We start from the raw sequence: 18,792 nt of genomic DNA, 5'->3' as shown, positions 1-18,792 counted from the left end.
TCAAGACAAATCACAAATCAATGAAAACAATGGCAAAATTGCAAGAATTGGGCTTCGAATTGCTTCTATATCCACCGTATTCGCCAGATCTGGCCCCCAGCGACTTTTTCCTGTTCTCAGACTTCAAAAGAATGCTCGCTGGAAAGAAATTTAGCGGCAGTGAAAAAGTAATCGCCGAAACTGAAGCCTATTTTGAAGCGAAAGACAAATCGTGGTATCGAAAAGTTGTAAGGTAGCTATAATTGCTGTATCGCCCTCGAAGGCAACTATGTTGAATTATATAATCGAATTTTGCCAAGAAAAATTGTGTTTTACTATGGTAGACCGGGGACTTTTCAATCGGCCTGTTATTGAGTTCGAAGCCATCTTAAAAGCGATTCGAAACTTTGATAAAGCAACTTTTTAAGCCTTTAAAAATGTGGGACTCCCAGTTCTAAATCTTTCCGTAAATTTTGAATTTCAACATTGCAAACATCTCTTATACATCTGGCGTACACTTACACCTGTCACCATTGACATTTACCAAGCCAGGGTAACCTCAAATCGTTGAACTTTTGCATTTACAATTAAAACCTGCCGGCGGGCGTTTGGGCCGAAGAATCCGCATATTAACAGCTTGGAGCTCGGCCCAACCTTTCGCGGCTCAATGACCCCGGCGTCGTCTCCGAAGAGTGCCACCAGGTCCCGCCAGAGCGTTCTGGGACGGGCCCCGTCGACGTCGCCGCCAATGCTCCAAAGGTCAATCGGACGGGCGCGATAAATAAAAACAAACGACGTATGATCGAGGAATGTCGTCGCAGTCGTCTGGCGACGTCTGTTTAAGGAAATGATGGAAGCTGGTCTTCCTTTGTTGGAAGGTGGATTTTCTTCTTTGTCCAATGCGACGGTCACCTGAACTTTTAGACCCGTTTCGGAATGTAAAAATGCACGATAAGTGAGCATAAGGCGATGAGTGAGCCTTGAAAATGTACACAAGTACACTTAATATTATTATTTCTCACATTGCGAATGGACCAATCAGAGAACAACATTTTCCGAATGAATTTTGTGTGAGGCTCAGAGTAATAAACATAAATAGAGGGAGCATATGTCATTTTCAGTAAGCGAATTTTGTCCCCAACATGCACTATCAAATTTGACATGAAGCGCGCGGAAATGAAAACATATCAGTGATACGATATTTCACTCAATTCGCGAGTTTCTCATTGTCCCATAGAGAATCAACGTTTCATATTAACTCAAAATATATTGAACTAAATACCTAAATATATCAGAAATTCAGAAAACAAACTTCAAGCGCGCCAAAAGACGTGAAACAACCGATGACACTAGGAGAGCAAAAGTTGCCAAACCTTGGATTTCAGCAGGTAGATACAGTAAATAATAAATATTATGCATTTTATAAATTCGACAATCAGGAAAAATATCGTATTCCAAATATTCAAATTTGCATATTTAATCGGGAATCACTCAAATAAATATATTTCATTCAATATAATATACATTCATAACGATATAGTAAAATTGTGGATTTGAAAATATATCACAATCCGACAACGTAATCTAACCATGTTGGGGACATGTAAAAATTGCGTATACTCCCTCTATCTATGTTTATTACTCTATTATATCATGGCAGTTTGTTATTTTGGTATTAAAGCTTAGTTATCAATGTCATTATTAAGTAGGTACATTACTACCTAAATACTTTAAGCCCTTGGTCATAATGTATACAGAGAAATTATTTATCCATTTGATACATATTTCAACGAATTTATGATCACTATCATCAACATTTTCCATTCGAATTTATATGAAACATGGCTCCATATTTCATTACCTGGTTATCAACTTTCTGTAATGAAAAACTAGACCCACAAGAAGAATGCAAGCATTCTTGAAACCTCATTTATGCTGTCCTGTAGATCTTCCAACAACAGGCATAGTTCTATTAATTATTGTGATGGTATTTATTGATTTAAAATATGTCTTCTGAGCGTCAAATAGTAGCAAGATGCGTCCGTTGCGATTGGAACGTCTGCTTGGATATTTAATCCTGAAGATCAGATCACCAAATCATCATTCGCTCATAGGATCAGTCAAGACCCTACTGAAGACAATTTCAATTTTGAAAATTTTTCTCCTTTTACGAAATTTCGGTGATAGAATTCAGTGTCAAGAAGATCGCAATGACATCTGGTGGATAATCCAGAAAGTTTATGACAGACGGTTTCAATAGGTGACATCTATTAGTCAAACCAAAAAGTTGTTTCCAATAGGTGACATCTATTGGTCAAACCAACCAAAGTTTTAGAGATAGACGAGTACCTATGTACAATTTTGCTTATGAAATTCAATTTACATTAATGATTTTATTAGATTATTGTTTTACAATTGAAAAATGGTAATGTTTTCCTTGTATCAGGACTCCATAATTCTCCTTATTCCCTTTTCATCAAGGTGAAACCAGTTGGGCTCGTTCACATATCAATAAGAATGATATAATCACAGATATCACAAATTTATAACTGTGTTAACCTTTCGTTAAGAAAAAAAATCTAAGTGTTATTCATGCAAATATTCTTTGACAGTTATTTTATCTGTAACTATCAATTATTACATTTATCCGGCTTATATAATGGAAATTTTTACCATAAATGTAAATAAATATCGTTACATAATCCCTTTACCATGCATTCAAACGGACAATCCAAGGTCAAAAGTACACAAAACGTATCAAGTTTCTTCTATGGTGTCAAGTTATCCATTCGCGACCAGAGAAAATGAAGAAATCATCGAAAAACATTCCGGATATCATCGATCATTCGGTGACCGCTCTTCATTAGGGCATAGACACAGACGTTACGGCCTATCGCTCTTCCTCTAAAGGAGATGCTGACACAGTTAGAAAATACGCGTTATTAGCAGTATCTCCGTTCTGCATATGGCACATATTTCGAATCGCCGTACGTACCGGTTTCGTACCGCTATTCTGAGATCGGTAAAAGTAGAAAACGATTAAACAGTTTTCTATGCTCCCACAGTCATAAAGTTAACCATGAGAGATGTATTTCCGGTTTCCATCGAACTTTTTCGCATTCTATGATCCTTTTCTGTGGTCGCGACGTCAAAAGGTGACGGAATTGTCGTATTATGAAAATGGAAATGTAATTATAGGTTCCGAATGAGCGTTTCCTCATTGTTTTGCAAGTCGAAATGGAATTGGAGCATTGAAGTTAGTTAGTCACAGGCTTCTTTCAATGTTTCCAAAGAATTCACGTGTTGAGTCATCCTGTCATCTGGTCTCGACAAGAACATAGAGTTTTCCGGTCATAGAATTCCAAATAAAGCGTCGTGATCGATGTTTCAATGACATTCGCTAAAGTAATCGTCTATCGAACAAATTTTTATCGATTCAGGTTCAGCATTGAAATCTATAAGTTCTTACGAGTGGTGTTCTTCGGTAATTATAGGTTGCACCGTAATATTTATTTATAGCATGTTTTTGGGGAATCAACCCATACAATGAAGGTTAAGATGTACCTATACGCTTCAAGGAACTTAAGAAAACCTGCTTGTACTTCCTGTAGAATAAATTGACTAATTACACGATGGAAAGAAGTAGTAGAAGGCTTGAAAATATTTCAAGAATTATATCATATCTGCTTCTATGGTTTAATCTACTCTCATAGGGATACGTTCAAAACTTGCTTCGCCTGGTTAAGTAGCGACAATTTCGTATTCAGTGAGGAAGGTGTATAACATAATGTAAATTTTTTTAGAACAATCCATGTCGGAGATTTTCAAACGTAGATAGCGACTTGATATGTATAAGTTGTAATTTCTCAAGCAGCCAGGTATTTTAATAACAAGCGAGACGCACTTGTTTAGAAATTTAATTCATCTTAATTCTATACATCGCTCACACACTCTTGCCACGCTCACGTGGTCAATAGCGAGACGCACGAAAGTGAAAACGGAAAATCGCAAAGCCATTTCCATGTATTATGTCACTTTTAAGTCAATTTCAATTAAGATTTTACGCTCCGGACCTAGTCAACATCGAGTTCTGTGAACTCGGCCCACAGAAAGATATGGACCATAGAATACTGTCTGTTGAAAGGCGTATGTTGATTTCTAAACATTAATGTGATTGTAACAGATCTTTATAGGTGGGTATTCAAATTCATTTCCCACGATAAAATCGTTTTCGCTGCAACAAATGAGACATATCGTCAAGTTCAAGTTTATACACGGTTTTCTGTGACACCGAGATCCTATTACTTCATTTCGACAGGATCTCGTTATGGAGAGGTAATGCGGAAACATTTCGAAATTCCAGTTCTTTCTCGCAAGAATTCATAACAGTATTGCGATAAAACACCGAAGGAATGTTCAAAAGCAACGTTCGATTTATAGTTCTAGGCTAAGATTTGATTCCGTTTCCCATATCGATGAATTATACAGTTGTCAACGTCAAGAACGTTCATAGAACGGGGTGCATACATAGAGTAATAAACATAGAGGGAGTATACGCAAGTTTTACATGTCCCCAACATGATTAGATTACGTTGTTGGTTTGTGATATATTTTCAAATTCACAATTTTACTATATCCTTGTGAATGTATATTAAATTGAATGAAATATATTCATTTGAGAGATTTCCCATCAAATATGCAAATTTGAATAATTGGAATCCAATATTTTTCCTAATTGTCGAATTTATAGTATGCAGAATATTTATTATTTTCTGTATCTACCTGCTGAAATCCAAGGTTTGGCAACTTTTGCTCTCCTAGTGTCATCGGTTGTTTCACGTCGTTTGGCGCGCTTGAAGTTTGTTTTCTGAATTTCTGATATATTTAGGTATTTATTTCAATATATTTTGAGTTAATATGAAACGTTGATTCACTTTGAGACATGAGAAGTGCGTTCTTTGTGGAGAAACTCGCGAATTGAGTGAAATATCGTATCACTGATATGTTTTCATATCCGCGCGCTTCATGTCGAATTCGTTAGTTAATGTTGGGGACAAAATTTGCTTACTGAAAATAACATATGCTCCTTCTATCTATGTTTATAACTCTGAAGATTGATACATACTGAATATTTTTATGGTTGATATATGTGTCATATGGGATGAAATGATAATAATAATAAATCTGAGATGTGTCGAGTCGTCTAGTTTTGTTTGTTTTCTGTCGATAACATTATCGGATAAAGATCTTATAATACGTTGTTGGTATAGGGTGAGTCTCGATTAGATATCCTTTAAAACGTTCTGCCTCATGACTCATCCCATTAAAGTAGAAGTCCATTAATAGAATACAAACACAATGTCCCCTTTGAGACACAGGGCGGTACTGAATGCAATTTACAGGAAGTTGAGGAAGTATTTCCCTCACTCTCTACTCCATAAGGAATTTGAAACAAAACATCAAATTCTAACCTCATATACAGCCGTTTATGTCATCCAAGAAAGTGTTATAAATCACCGAGATGATTAACAAAAGTCTAATTAAAAAACTGACACATCTTGTAACGAAGAAGAAAGGCAAGTCCATTGAGTAATATCAATTACCACTACGCGAAAAAGAATAACTCCGATTGTCTATGCGATTACCATTCTATGTTTGTAATTGCGCCGATCATAGACGCGATAAGTACATATGTTAGCTCTGTGCCTACTTATGCGGGCAGATAAGATCGCTGTACCTTTTAGCTTTTAATTGTATCACTTTCCCCATCGGACGGACCGCTTCCTATACATAGAATCGAAATTGAATATGTTATAGATGGACGTGTAGAAAGAGTGCTCTCGAATGACATAGAGGAAGGATTATAATGCAATTCGGTTCTCTGATATGAACACGCAAATGTGTCCGATCATAACGATATGAAAAGATTCACTTTCTCTATGTTCACCCCAGATAAGATCTCGGTAATTGCAAATGTTTCGATTCGCGATTTGTTACGAACAAATTGTTAGATGCAGAGTGGAAAGGATATATTAATTGCGAGGTTGGTACGTCGGAAATTATGATCTACCGCACTGATAACTGGGAATTGATTGAACAGTGATTGAAAAAATCTTGTAGGAACAGGGAGAGAACCACAATATTTATAATCGAAGGACTATTTGGCCATCAGGAACTGTCTTTCACTAGGAATACTGGAGATCTCCAAGCTTCACATCTAGTGATAGGCAGACTAGCCCATGATACTAAAGATTCACGGCTAAACATTGAAAAATTAATAAAGGGTGTTTTTTTTAGAGCTATAGAACTTTGAATTGCAAAAAACAACGATGGATTTTATTCGATTGACATGAATTTTATTTATCAGCAAGATAATCTTGTGGCATTACATTTTAAATATGATTTCTTGCCGTATATCGGCAATAACACGGCGAATGTTGTCTTCCAAATGGTCAAGGGTTTGTGGCTTATCCGCATAGACCAATGACTTTACATAGCCCCACAGAAAGTAGTCTAGCGGTGTTAAATCACAAGATCTTGGAGGCCAATTCACAGGTCCAAAACGTGAAATTAGGCGGTCACCAAACGTGTCTTTCAATAAATCGATTGTGGCACGAGCTGTGTGACATGTTGCGTCATCTTGTTGGAACCACAGCTCCTGGACATCATGGTTGTTCAATTCAGGAATGAAAAAGTTAGTAATCATGGCTCTATACCAATCACCATTGACTGTAACGTTCTGGCCATCATCGTTTTTGAAGAAGTACGGACCAATGATTTCATCAGCCCATAAAGCGCACCAAACAGTCAGTTTTTCTGGATGTAACGGTGTTTCGACATACACTTGAGGATTAGCTTCACTCCAAATGCGGCAGTTTTGTTTGTTGACGTAGCCATTCAACCAGAAGTGCGCTTCATCGCTAAACAAAATAAAATGGACGTAGTGCGCGATACGTATTCCGCACAGAAGCATTATTTTCGAAATAAAATTGCACTATTTGCAAGTGTTGTTCAGGCGTGAGTCTATTCATGATGATGAGTTTCAAGAGAAGAAGGAATCCAAAAGAGAATTGTATGGAATTTCCAATATTACAAAATCTTTTGAAACTAAGTACTAACGGGAAGAATAATAGAATATCTTGTTCATAAAAGCGGATTTATGTATTACGAAACGCCCAACAAAGTGAGTCATCAGTATATCGACGTAAGATTTCGATACTCAGAATCGGTTGAATAATAAAAACATCAGGGGTTGTTGGCCTTCGATACGTATTTATTTTTAAATCGTCTACCTGGATTTCAACTTCACGCTTTAGTTGGACAAAGACTGGTTATTTTCATTCACAGCGAAGGCCGATAAGTACGGAAGAAAAACGCCGCAGATTCTATATAAAGAATCTAGTCTTGAAGGTATAGTCACTCGATTTTTTTCATATATCTAACTTGGGTAAATTTCTTCGAACTTAGTTTATTATTTGTTTATCCTTCATAGTGCTTTTCAATGTGTCATTTATCAGTTATTCTCACAATTCTTGCCTAAAGTATTTGATCAAGCATACATTTCTGAAACTAAAACAACATTTCTGCAAGTTTCCAGAAACTTTTAGTTTCTAAAGAATTGTTGCCTAAAGTTTTTGATCAAGCATACATTTCTGAAACTAAAACAACATTTCTGTAAGTTTGCAGAAATTTTAGTTTCTAAAGAATTGTTGCCTGAGGTTTTTATTCAAGCATACATTTCTGAAAATAAAACAACATTTCTGTAAGTTTGCAGAAACCTTTAGTTTCTAAAGAATTGTTGCCTGAAGTTTTCGTTCAAGCATATATTTCTGAAACTAAAACAACATTTCTGTAAGTTTCTAGAAACTTTTAGTTTCTAAAGGATTGTTGTTCGAAATGTCGTTTAAAGGCTTATAAACCTTCTGTGATTGCTGTAGCTTCAGCATCTCTTGTACGGATTCAGAAAATGTCAAATTTCATTATCAATAAACTACCAACAAAGAATTTTTTCACTTATTCGAGTTATCTTGCAGTATATCACTTTACTGATTAATTTAAATAATAGGTCTTGTGATATAACGTATGAATAATACATATCTTGCGTTTCATTGACCAACCATCGATACCATTTCCGATACAATAGTACAATTGAAAAACTAAAGCGTCACACACATCGTCCGACTTATCGCGAGATAAATCTTCTCGTGGACTTTATATCTATTTTTTTTCTCGCCGCAAATTATACACAACCTAGATCCGGTAGGCGTTCCGGGTTGTGCAACAAAATCGCCCTTTCCAAACGGCAACCCGAGTAACGATTCGAAGAAAACCGTCAAATACGCGCAACACCCGACACGGTATAAAGTATTTATCGGTATTGTTTACACACCGTGTCTGGAGGGATTTTAGAAAGTGAATGTCGTATGACCTTTGTACGGTGTCAGTGTAACTCCGCACAAAGGTTTGCTCACCTTGATCCGATCAATGAGGAATTTCAGACCGATGTACTGTTTCAAGCGGATTTAAGACGGTCGTAAGTACTTTTGGTTATCGTTGTTTTTTTCTGAACGTACCCTTCGAAAGAGATTGTTCGCACGGTGCTGCCATCTGGAACGGGAAGGTTGGAAAACGGAGACAGGGAATTCGCTTTTCTTCTTCTTCTTTCGTAGTCCGAAAATGATAATAGCCTTAATTCTATGGGACATAAGAAGTGCGTTCTTTGTGGAGAAACTCGCGAATTGAGTGGAATATCGTATCACTGATATGTTTTCATTTCCGCGCGCTTAATGTCAAATTCGAAAGTTCATGTTGGGGACAAAAATTACTTACTGAAAATGAAATATGCTCCCTCTATCTATGTTTATCACTCTGAGACCTAGATTGATATTCACCTGAATTTCCCACCTATTAGTAGTACTTCCTAAGAAGTGGCAGCACTGCTGTTTTGCTAAAGCGTCCTCGCTAATGATATTTCTTTTGTTCCAGGCGAAGATGCTGCAACAGATCCTTCGGGACATGTACGTGGATCCCGAGATCTTGGCAGAACTGGACGAGGACTACAAGCAGAAGCTGTTCTGCAAGATGCGGGAGGAACAAGTTAGAAGATGGACGGTGTGGACGGACAAATTGGGAGATCAGCCTAGCTCGAAGTCGAAAAACAAGAAGAAGGTGGACTTTTTGAAAGGCACAGACGGTGAACCATGGGTAAGACTAAAAAAAATACTCTAGGACCCCTTAGGAGCTCAATGAGTTAATTTCTCATGAAGTAAATCATTTTGACTAGTCGATTCTTCTTCTTCTTCATTTTCTCAATGGTCCCTCAGGTTTGGGTGATGGGCGAACACCCCAACGACAGATCCATCGAAGACATACTCAGAGACGAATCCCTGGAGAAAGCCAGGAAACTGGCTGAAAAAGAGGTTGAAGCAGAGCTCTCCCAATACCTAACCCCAAAAATTGAAGACTTCCAAATCACCCCAACCCCCAAATTCGTCATAGAAGACGACGCGGACATATACTGTTCTGTGGACGAGATCAGAGAGAAGATCAACAGTAAAAAGAGCAACAACCTGCTGACAAACTACTCGATAAACAACTACAAGGACAAGAACAGATATAACATAATGAACGCTGACGTTTTTCAAGATGTGGGCAAGAATGCCACGCAGAAGGTGTCGCAGAAGGTTGCGCTGTGGGAGAAAAGACTGACTGAAGAGAGGACCTGTCAAATACTGAAGAATATGCAGAAGAAGAGACAGGAGATTGCAGCGCAGGCTGCTGAGGATGAGAAAATGCACGAGCAAGCTTGGAGGGAACAAGGTATTGAACATTTTTATTACGTAACGGGTGTTTTTTTCGAGGTATATAACTTTAAGTTGGCATTACTGTTCAAGATGGCGACCGATTCAACAGCTGTCAAGTGATTTATTCTCAGTTTGGTTGGCAATTCATCATAAAGAGACTCACGCCTGAACAACGCTTGCAAATAGTGCAATTTATTTCGAAAATAATGGTTCTGTGCGGAATACGTATCGCGCACTACGTCCATTTTATTTTGTTTAGCGATGAAGCGCACTTCTGGTTGAATGGCTACGTCAACAAACAAAACTGCCGCATTTGGAGTGAAGCTAATCCTCAAGTGTATGTCGAAACACCGTTACATCCAGAAAAACTGACTGTTTGGTGCGCTTTATGGGCTGGTGGAATCATTGGTCCGTACTTCTTCAAAAACGATGATGGCCAGAACGTTACAGTCAATGGTGATCGGTATAGAGCCATGATTGAGCCATTTTCATTCCTGAATTGAACAACCATGATGTCCAAGAGCTGTGGTTCCAACAAGACGGCGCAACATGTCACACAGCTCGTGCCACAATCGATTTATTGAAAGACACGTTTGGTGACCGCCTAATTTCACGTTTTGGACCTGTGAATTGGCCTCCAAGTTCTTGTGATTTTACACCGCTAGACTACTTTCTGTGGGGCTATGTAAAGTCATTGGTCTATGCGGATAAGCATAGATTATCTTGCGGGTAAATAAAATTCATGTCAATCGAATAATCCATCGTTGTTTTATTGCAATTTAAAGTTCTATAGCTCTAAAAAAAAGACCCTATACAAATAAGACACAGTACACCACTTTTCATAGGCGAAAAGGAGGCTGAAAACAAATAAATTATCCTAGTTCAGCCCCCTGCCAATACTGATCATAAAGATAACTATTTCACATATCAAAATTTTTAATCTATCTGACCGAACATAAACCAAAGACAGCTGGTATTGTCGCGAGAAAAATATTCGCGAGAATAAGACTAGCTTATGATTGGTCTAAAAACTTTGACGTTCTGAACGACCTAACCATGGTTACGGCCATAACCATGGATACGGACAGTCCTCCCACTTATTCTCTCGAATATAAACATTTAGATCTTTTACTTCGTTTGAGGAATTATTCAAAGATAAAAATATAGTGGAGCGGGGAAGGTAGAGGCAAATTAAATTATTCTACTGTATTTGAAATAAAAATAGAACACTAGAAACACCACGAGATCGTAGGATGATTGGTGTTTTCAAACAACTATGACTTATGAGATAAATTCAATTACAAGTTGTAAGAATTATTGTTAAAAATACAACTTGAACAATATGGAATTAAAATGCTTAGACGTTACCGGTTGGGTGAACTTCCTTGCATACAATGAAACACCCTTTGAAACAGATGACTCAGGATATTCATAGATATTTTTTTTCCTTGATTTTATCATGTTTTTTTCACCAATCGCGATATTTCGTGTTGAAAGAGGAAATCATAAACCATAGTAGAAAATTTCGCAGTGTTTTTCAAGAAGAATAAAATGTTCTAGCGGAGAGTTGGAAATCGAAATAACTATTATTTTATTATCGACCATTGTTTTGCTGGGTTTGCTAGATGACTAAATTGTATCGGACATTCTTTATCGTATTAGTCATTCGTGAAAAAATGCATGGCATATACAGAAACGTTTACTTCTCCACAGCTTTGTATTCAATCCTCATTTGATGCGTAATTTAACAGTCATCTATACTAGACCAAATCTCCAACTTTAAACATAGATATAGTGACACATTCAATTGTAGAAGGGTTAGAACTGATCCCTGAAGAATCCTTCATCTGTTAGCTCTGATATTTAAAGGTCACATGTTGATTTTTCGCTAGAAATAGTTGCTCCTTCAAGTGGAGAAGGGCCGGAACTGAACCCTGAAGAATCCAGTGAATCGAGACAATCGATATTTGTACTGTGCGAATTCTTGAATAATCTTAATATTTCTCGACCAGTGTAATGTAACCAACGTCTGAAATCAATCTGTCTTTCGACCTTCTACAAGACAACAAGAAATTAATGATTTTGCGGTTTTATGCTCGTCCAACCAGACATTGTCCCTGCAAGAATTCATATCTGTCGAGACAATGACTCGTAATCGAGTAGGCTGGTTGACAGTATTGAAAATATTGTCTTTATCATTGACACCCATACAAGTTACATTAATTCGAAAAAAATAGGCAACAAAGCTAACAAAGCTTACAATTCTGATTATTTACCACGTGATAAAAACACTTGACATGACGTCAGTTTGAAGTAAACAAGTGTTTTGCAATGTTGTCCGTTCATGTTTAGGGTTGTGCTGTGAATTTGAACTTTTTTTTAAAATAAAATATGTTGGTTATGTTTGAGTTTGAGAAGATTCGTTTACTCTAGGAAAGGTCATTGTGAACTTTTGGCATTCGAAAGATCTTTGAATAGTTATCTCAAGAGATTGCTATAGCAAGAATGTATTGGTTCGATCTTAACAATACAATATTATTAAATAATAAATGTTAATTTAGTTGCATCAAAATGATTTTCACCAAAGAAAACCCTAGATTGTTTATATATCAAAGTGACGTCACTAATGCCATGTTGGTGCGAATTACGTCTTGGAAACCTTTTTAAATATTACTTTTTCGACTCCTATTTTTTTTCAATACGTTTTATTCGAATCGAAAATACCCCCTTTTGATGTGCTCAATGACCAATACAGATAAATTTGTTTGGTTTCGTTGTACATCACGAAATTATCGATTTGCAGAAAGGAAAGCCAAAGAAGCCGAACAACAGAAGAGGGAGATAGCAAGAAGGGCAAGGGAAGAACACAGACTGTCAGCCAACCTAGAAATAGATACCACGTACAGTACGGTGAACCAGGGGGTTCCCCCAGGAAGACAGGCGGTGCTGGAATGGTTCAGATCCAAAGACAAGAGTAGATCGGGAGTCTGTGATAAGAACGGCAACTTTTCTCCATGGTTTCACGGTGAGTTTGAGAGAAAAAAATTGAATTTGGTTTCGATAACCTCCTCAGAGTAATAAAAATAGTTAGAGGGAGCATATGTCAGCAAATTTTGTGCCCAACATGAACTATCAAATTTGACAGGTAGCGCGCGGGAATGAAAACATATCAGTGATACGATATTTCACTCAATTCGCGAGTTTCTCCACGTAGAACGCACTTTTTATGTCCCATGGTGAATTAACGTTTCATATTAACTCAAAATTCATTGAAATAAATACCTAAATATATCAGAAATTCAGAAAACAAACTTCAAGCGCGCCAAACGACGTGAAACAACCGTTGACACAAGGAGAGCGAAAGTTGCCAAACCTTGGATTTCAGCAGGTAGATAAAGAAAATAATAAATATTCTGCTCTTTATAAATTCGACAATTTGAAAAAATATCGGATTACAAATATTCAAATTTGCATATTTAATCGGGAATCACTGATATAAATATTTTTCATTCAATATAATATACATTCATAACGATATAGTAAAATTGTGGATTTGAAAATATATCACAATCCGGCAACGTAATCTAAACATGTTGGGGACATGTAAAAATTGCGTATACTCCCTCTATCTATGTTTATTATTCTATGAGGTAAACCAAATTCAATTTTTCAGTAATATTGTTCGAAGAAAAAATTTTCGACTCTCTGGAATTTTCCAGTGTATGTTTTGGAATGTATATAATCCAAAATTCGATTAAAAAGTCAGTCCGTCTGTCGTGTCCAGAACTTTTTTGATTTTCCTGGTTCGAGAATAGGATCAATTATCTTCAACGTTAAAAATCTTTGAAAATACATATCTCTGAAACTTGACAATACAGGATTTTCCTAAATCGGAGGTACCTACAAACGAATGAGGAATTCCCGAAAACACTTTGTTTTCGAGAGACAGGGCGTTAAAGTTTGATTTTTCTCTACAATTCACAAGATATTCAACTGAAATTTGAAATATATCATATGTTATACCAATTTCATTTGAAAATCTGCAGAGTGATATTTTTCTGGAACAGTGCCTGTTTTTCCTTTGTGCTTTTTTTTTGGTAGTTTAAAAAATGTAGAAAGAAACGTTAATCTAGTTATAAATTTTTGGATTGATTTTGATCTTGTAGTTTTGTCGTATATGTAACCGATTACGAGGAAAAAATTTTTTTTGTAGGTCTGATAACCAGGGGAGATGCTGAGAAGCTTCTGCTGGACCAGAAGTACGGTTCCTTTTTGGTCAGGCTGTCCGAGAAGATTTGGGGCTACGCCATCTCATACAGGGCGAAGGAGAAGTGCAAACATTACCTTATCAACGCAGGTCCCAAGTATAGTTTTACCGGTACAAACCAGATGGAGCATAATACGCTAAGTAAGTACCCATATCAACATCGATTAAAAAAATTCGTCTTCATCTTATACGATCCTCACGAAATTTGGTAATTTGGTACCTCAATCCGATGAAGTTATTAGTTCCTTCCTTAGCGTGGGCCAAATTGAGAACGTCACGCTCAATTAGAATTTTGCTCCAAATACCTCGATGAGGAAGTTTGTTTGTTATTATATCATACGGTATGAGTGGATCTTGTTCGCTTTTTTTGCCTGTACCGCCGCGACCTAGTAATCCTACTATGCCAAATTTGACGGTAAATTTGGTTACGTCATCTGATTAGGTAGTACCGTTCGTCTTGGTCAGCTTGGCGAATTGGGATCTTAAAAAAGTACTTGGCTTCGAGTTTCCGATTCTAGAACTGTTTTTAACACATTGATTAGATTAGGTTTTGCGTTTTCTTTGGAATAAAGGATCGAATTACTGTTTTTGTTACTACCGAAAGAGGGCTCCATTTTCCATGACCTCGATCTCTAATGAAATATGAAACCGCTGTTTTGACTCACAGGCCAATTTAAAAGTCTCCGATCTACCGTAGTAAAACACATTTTTTTTGGCAAAATTCGATTTTATTATTCAACATAGTTGCTTTCGAGGGCGATACAGCGATTATAACGATCTTACAACTTTTCTACCTATATACCATTTTTTTAGTACGATTTTCTTTCGCTTCAAAATAGGCCACAGTTTCGGCGATTACTTCTTCATTGGCGCTGAATTTCTTACCAGCGAGCATTCTTTTGAGGTCTGAGAACACGAAAAAGTCGCTGGGGGCCAGATCTGGCGGATACGGTGGATGCAGAAGCAATTCGAAGACCAATTCATGCAATTTTGCGATTTTTTTCATTGTTTTGTGACACGGCGCATTGTCTTGATGAAACAGCGTCTTTTTTTTCTTCAAATGGGGCGGTTTTTTAACGATTTCATCCTACAACGATCCAACAACGCTATATAATAATCGCCGTTGATGGTCTGGCCCTTTTGGAGGTAATCAATGAATATTAAACCTTGCGCATCCCTGAATATTGATGCCATAACCTTGCCAGCTGACTGTTGTGTTTTGCCTCGCTTTGGATTCGGTTCATCGTGTGCAGTCCACTCAGCTGACTGTCGATTGGACTCCGGAGTGAAATGATGGAGCCACGTTCCATCCATTGTCACATATCGACGCAAAAATTCAGGTTTATTGCACTTAAACAGCTTCAAACACTGCTCAGAATCATTAACACGTTGTTGTTTTTGATCGATTGTGAGCTCGCGCGGCCACCCATTTTGCACACAGCTTTCTCATGTACAAATATTCGTGAATGATATGATGTACACGGTCAGATGATATCTTCTCAATGTCTGCTATCTCGATCAACTTCACTTTACGGTCATTCAAAATTATTTTGTGAACTTTTTTGATTTTTTCCTGGGTGACAGCCTCTTTTGGGAGTCCACTGCGTTCGCCGTCTTTGGTGCTCATTTTAACACCTTTAAACTTAGCATATCAATCAATGATGGTTGATTTTCCTGATGCAGACCCCGGAAACTCTTCATCAAGCCAAGATTTTGCTTCAACTGTATTTTTCCCCCTCAAAAAGCAATATTTTATCAGCACACGAAATTCTTTTTTTCCATCTTTTTTCAAATAACAAAAGTAGCCACACTCACAACGAAATATCTTACAAACTAATGGTCGGACTGCTGTCAAATTTGACACGTATCGTTTGAAGGTTGGTACTAACTTAAAATCATATGGATTTAATACTAGCTCCTCCATCTGTGCATCAGACCGGGGACTTTTCAATTGGCCTAATACTTGAAGCATATTTCGATTTAGGTACTCCCTCGAAAATGCGAAATAATAAAAGTATGACTACCAACTTCCTCGTGTTCTGTCGTAAAATATTCGATGACAGCCCTTCTTCAAACACAATAGGATGTTCGTCTTGCGTCAATCCCACAAATTGCAGCATCCACTCGGCAATATCTAGTTCGTTCCACCCCGTTAATCGTGCCAATTCCACAGAATTATATCATCGTTATATATTGTTGGGTGATTGGCCTATATTACTATCCAATTTTTTTCGTATATATCGGTTTGGTTATTGCTCGCGCGAAAGTTTCCATGTTTACTTCCGCACGCCTCGCTTGGCAGAGTTACACCAGACACCGTCCAATTTATTTATCTTTTCCTGTGCCGATGTAATCGCGATTGCACACATAGGTACCACTCTTCTTCCTAGGATGGACAGTCACTCGTTGTTTTTTTTTTTACTATTTTCAATTGGTACAACTCTCCGCTCCAGGAGTCATTAATTTGACACCTCCTGTCATTATTTGACAGTTGACAGAAAGGTTAGACATAATGACAAGTTTTTGGAATGTCAGATTTACATAGTTTGGACAACCCCTTATGAACCTCATATCCTACATGGTCATTTTGTGTCTATTTTAACGTCTATTTTCATGTAGTTTTCTGAGCTGATTTCTCACAGATGTTTGGCACGATTAAACTTACACTTTTCTCAATTAGTCCTTGGTCTAAAGTCTAAATAGTAAAAACACACTTTTTCTTGAAACCTACAAGAGTGATATGTGTTCTTCAAGTCTTCTCTTACTGTTCAATATCTTTTCTGTAAAAAGATTTGTCCCTGCTTTCAAAATGGGCTTCAACCTTGGCTGTCACTTCTTCATTAGAGCCAATTTTTTTCCCTGGAGTATTTTTTTTTTTTGGATATGCAAAAAGCCAGTGTTCACTGGGGAAGATCTGAAGAATATTCAAGGTGGTCAGTTGACAATTTGACCATGATTTTTATAGATTCGTGACGGGGAGAGATTTTTTCTTTTCCATTTTGGGACGTTTCTTCTTAATTTCTGCAGTAAATCGATCCAACACGTTGAAACACTATTTTACCTTTGTTTATAAAGTCAATGAACAATATACCATGTACGTCCCAAAGAACGGATGCCATAACCTTGTTAGCTGATGTTTTGGACCGACTGCTTTCCACATAGCTGGCGCTTTCTTGGGCTCAGAAGTGTAGTGATGAGTCCATGTTTCATCCACTGTCACATAGCGACGCAAAATATTCTGTTTAAGCGTTCGAAATCGAAAATACCTTGTTACTTTTGCGGTGAGCAAGCGTGGCATTCATTTCGATTGAAACTCTGTCCGGGAAAATATTGACTCACTGGCTCAAAATTAGACACGAAAAAGGATCAAATTGAATTTTTCATGAAATATTGTATGAACAAAATTTCAATCCCCATTATTTTTTTTTACAGGTGATCTAGTGACCTACCACAAAACCCACCCGCTGTCACTGTCTGGCGGCGAAACGCTGAACCTCTCCTGCCCCAGACTCTCCGACACTGCCATAAAGGAACTGGAATAGGGGGGAAGAAGATCAAGAGAAACCTCCGTCTCTAGTTCTGTGCTCTTATCAAACGTATGGCCTACTGTGATCCTAGCTGGCATTTTATCGCTAACCATTTAGAAACGATTGAAAAGATCGAAGTTAATCATACTCGTATTTCCTAAGTTTTATTACTCGATATTAGACTTAAGTTTCATTGCAGTTTATTATAGGATAAACGATATTATAATTTCTACGTCGCGATTTCATATCGAATGTGAGAATAAAGATATTTCGAATCGAATTGTGTTTTTTTTTTCCTTCTACAAGCAACCTAGAGATTGAAATTCGTTACAAACGATAAAAACAATAAAAATCAGGTCGATAGTTGAGCAAAAAATTTAAAAATACCTAAGTACTTTAGTTCAAACACTAACCTTAGGATCTTTTGAACATAAGTTCAAAATCGTAATCATGTAATTTTCACACGAAATTTCAAATGAACCTTCCAACCGCTGTAAGATGATGCGAAAATTTCCTAACAGAAGTCAATTTTACAGAATTCATATTGCTATGAAAAAATTGAAAATATCTTTTTGAAAACTTTGTATTGATATATTTATTCCTTCACTAGAAGATAACTGAGAATAAGATTTCGAATTAGGCATCAAAGTCGACCAGAAAAATGTTTCAAAATTTCAACAAGAGCATAGCTAGAAAGCCTCAGTAGTGGGGCAACCATAACTCTCAGTTGTGGGGCATCATTACCCATTTTAAAAGCCTTAGATTTTGGCCACCAGAGAGCATCACCCTCGAAAATTCCTCTAACAAAACTCGGAATATCTCGAAATTGTGACCTTTTAGAAGCGAACTGATTGCAGATTTATATTCGCAGTGGTCGAATGCTTCTTCTCACAAATTTTCAGGCCAAAAAATTTTTTTCTCGAAATTTGCATAAGGTTATAGTCTTGGTTTTTTCGAAAAAATCGACCGAGAGAATTTGAACTTTTTATGGTGTATTTGAAAAGTTTCGAGGATGTAGATTCCGAATTAGGCATCAGTTTCTGTCAGAAAAATTTTTCTACTGGTTTAAACGACTATTGTTTTACAAAATTCGCGATATCTCGGCTTTGAGGGGCGTTAGGAGGAAACCGATGGTGGGTTAGAATACAGAATCGAAAACTCTTCATGATATCAAATTTTGAAAGTCCTCCGCTGCCAATTTTTTTCTCAAAAAATT

At 37.1% G+C, this 18,792-nt stretch overlaps 1 protein-coding gene across 2 annotated transcripts in view; it reads left to right on the top strand.

The window, feature by feature from the left end:
- Positions 1-17,856, top strand: part of LOC123681880 (SH2 domain-containing protein 4A-like) — a 29,681-nt gene extending 11,825 nt beyond the window's left edge. For both annotated transcript variants that reach the window (XM_045620222.1, XM_045620221.1), the window contains exons 2-6: positions 8,965-9,183; positions 9,303-9,798; positions 12,586-12,807; positions 13,996-14,190; positions 17,482-17,856. In XM_045620222.1, coding sequence (XP_045476178.1) covers positions 8,971-9,183; positions 9,303-9,798; positions 12,586-12,807; positions 13,996-14,190; positions 17,482-17,591 — 1,236 coding nt within the window. In that variant the 5' untranslated portion in view covers positions 8,965-8,970 and the 3' untranslated portion in view covers positions 17,592-17,856. The remainder of the gene's footprint in view (positions 1-8,964; positions 9,184-9,302; positions 9,799-12,585; positions 12,808-13,995; positions 14,191-17,481) is intronic.
- Positions 17,857-18,792: the final 936 nt, after the last annotated feature.

The sequence above is a fragment of the Harmonia axyridis genome, chromosome 6, assembly GCF_914767665.1.
Source record: "Harmonia axyridis chromosome 6, icHarAxyr1.1, whole genome shotgun sequence".
Classification (NCBI taxonomy): Eukaryota; Metazoa; Arthropoda; class Insecta; order Coleoptera; family Coccinellidae; genus Harmonia; species Harmonia axyridis.
The sequence above is the reverse complement of the archived record's forward strand: the minus strand, read 5'-3'. Positions and strand labels throughout refer to the sequence as shown.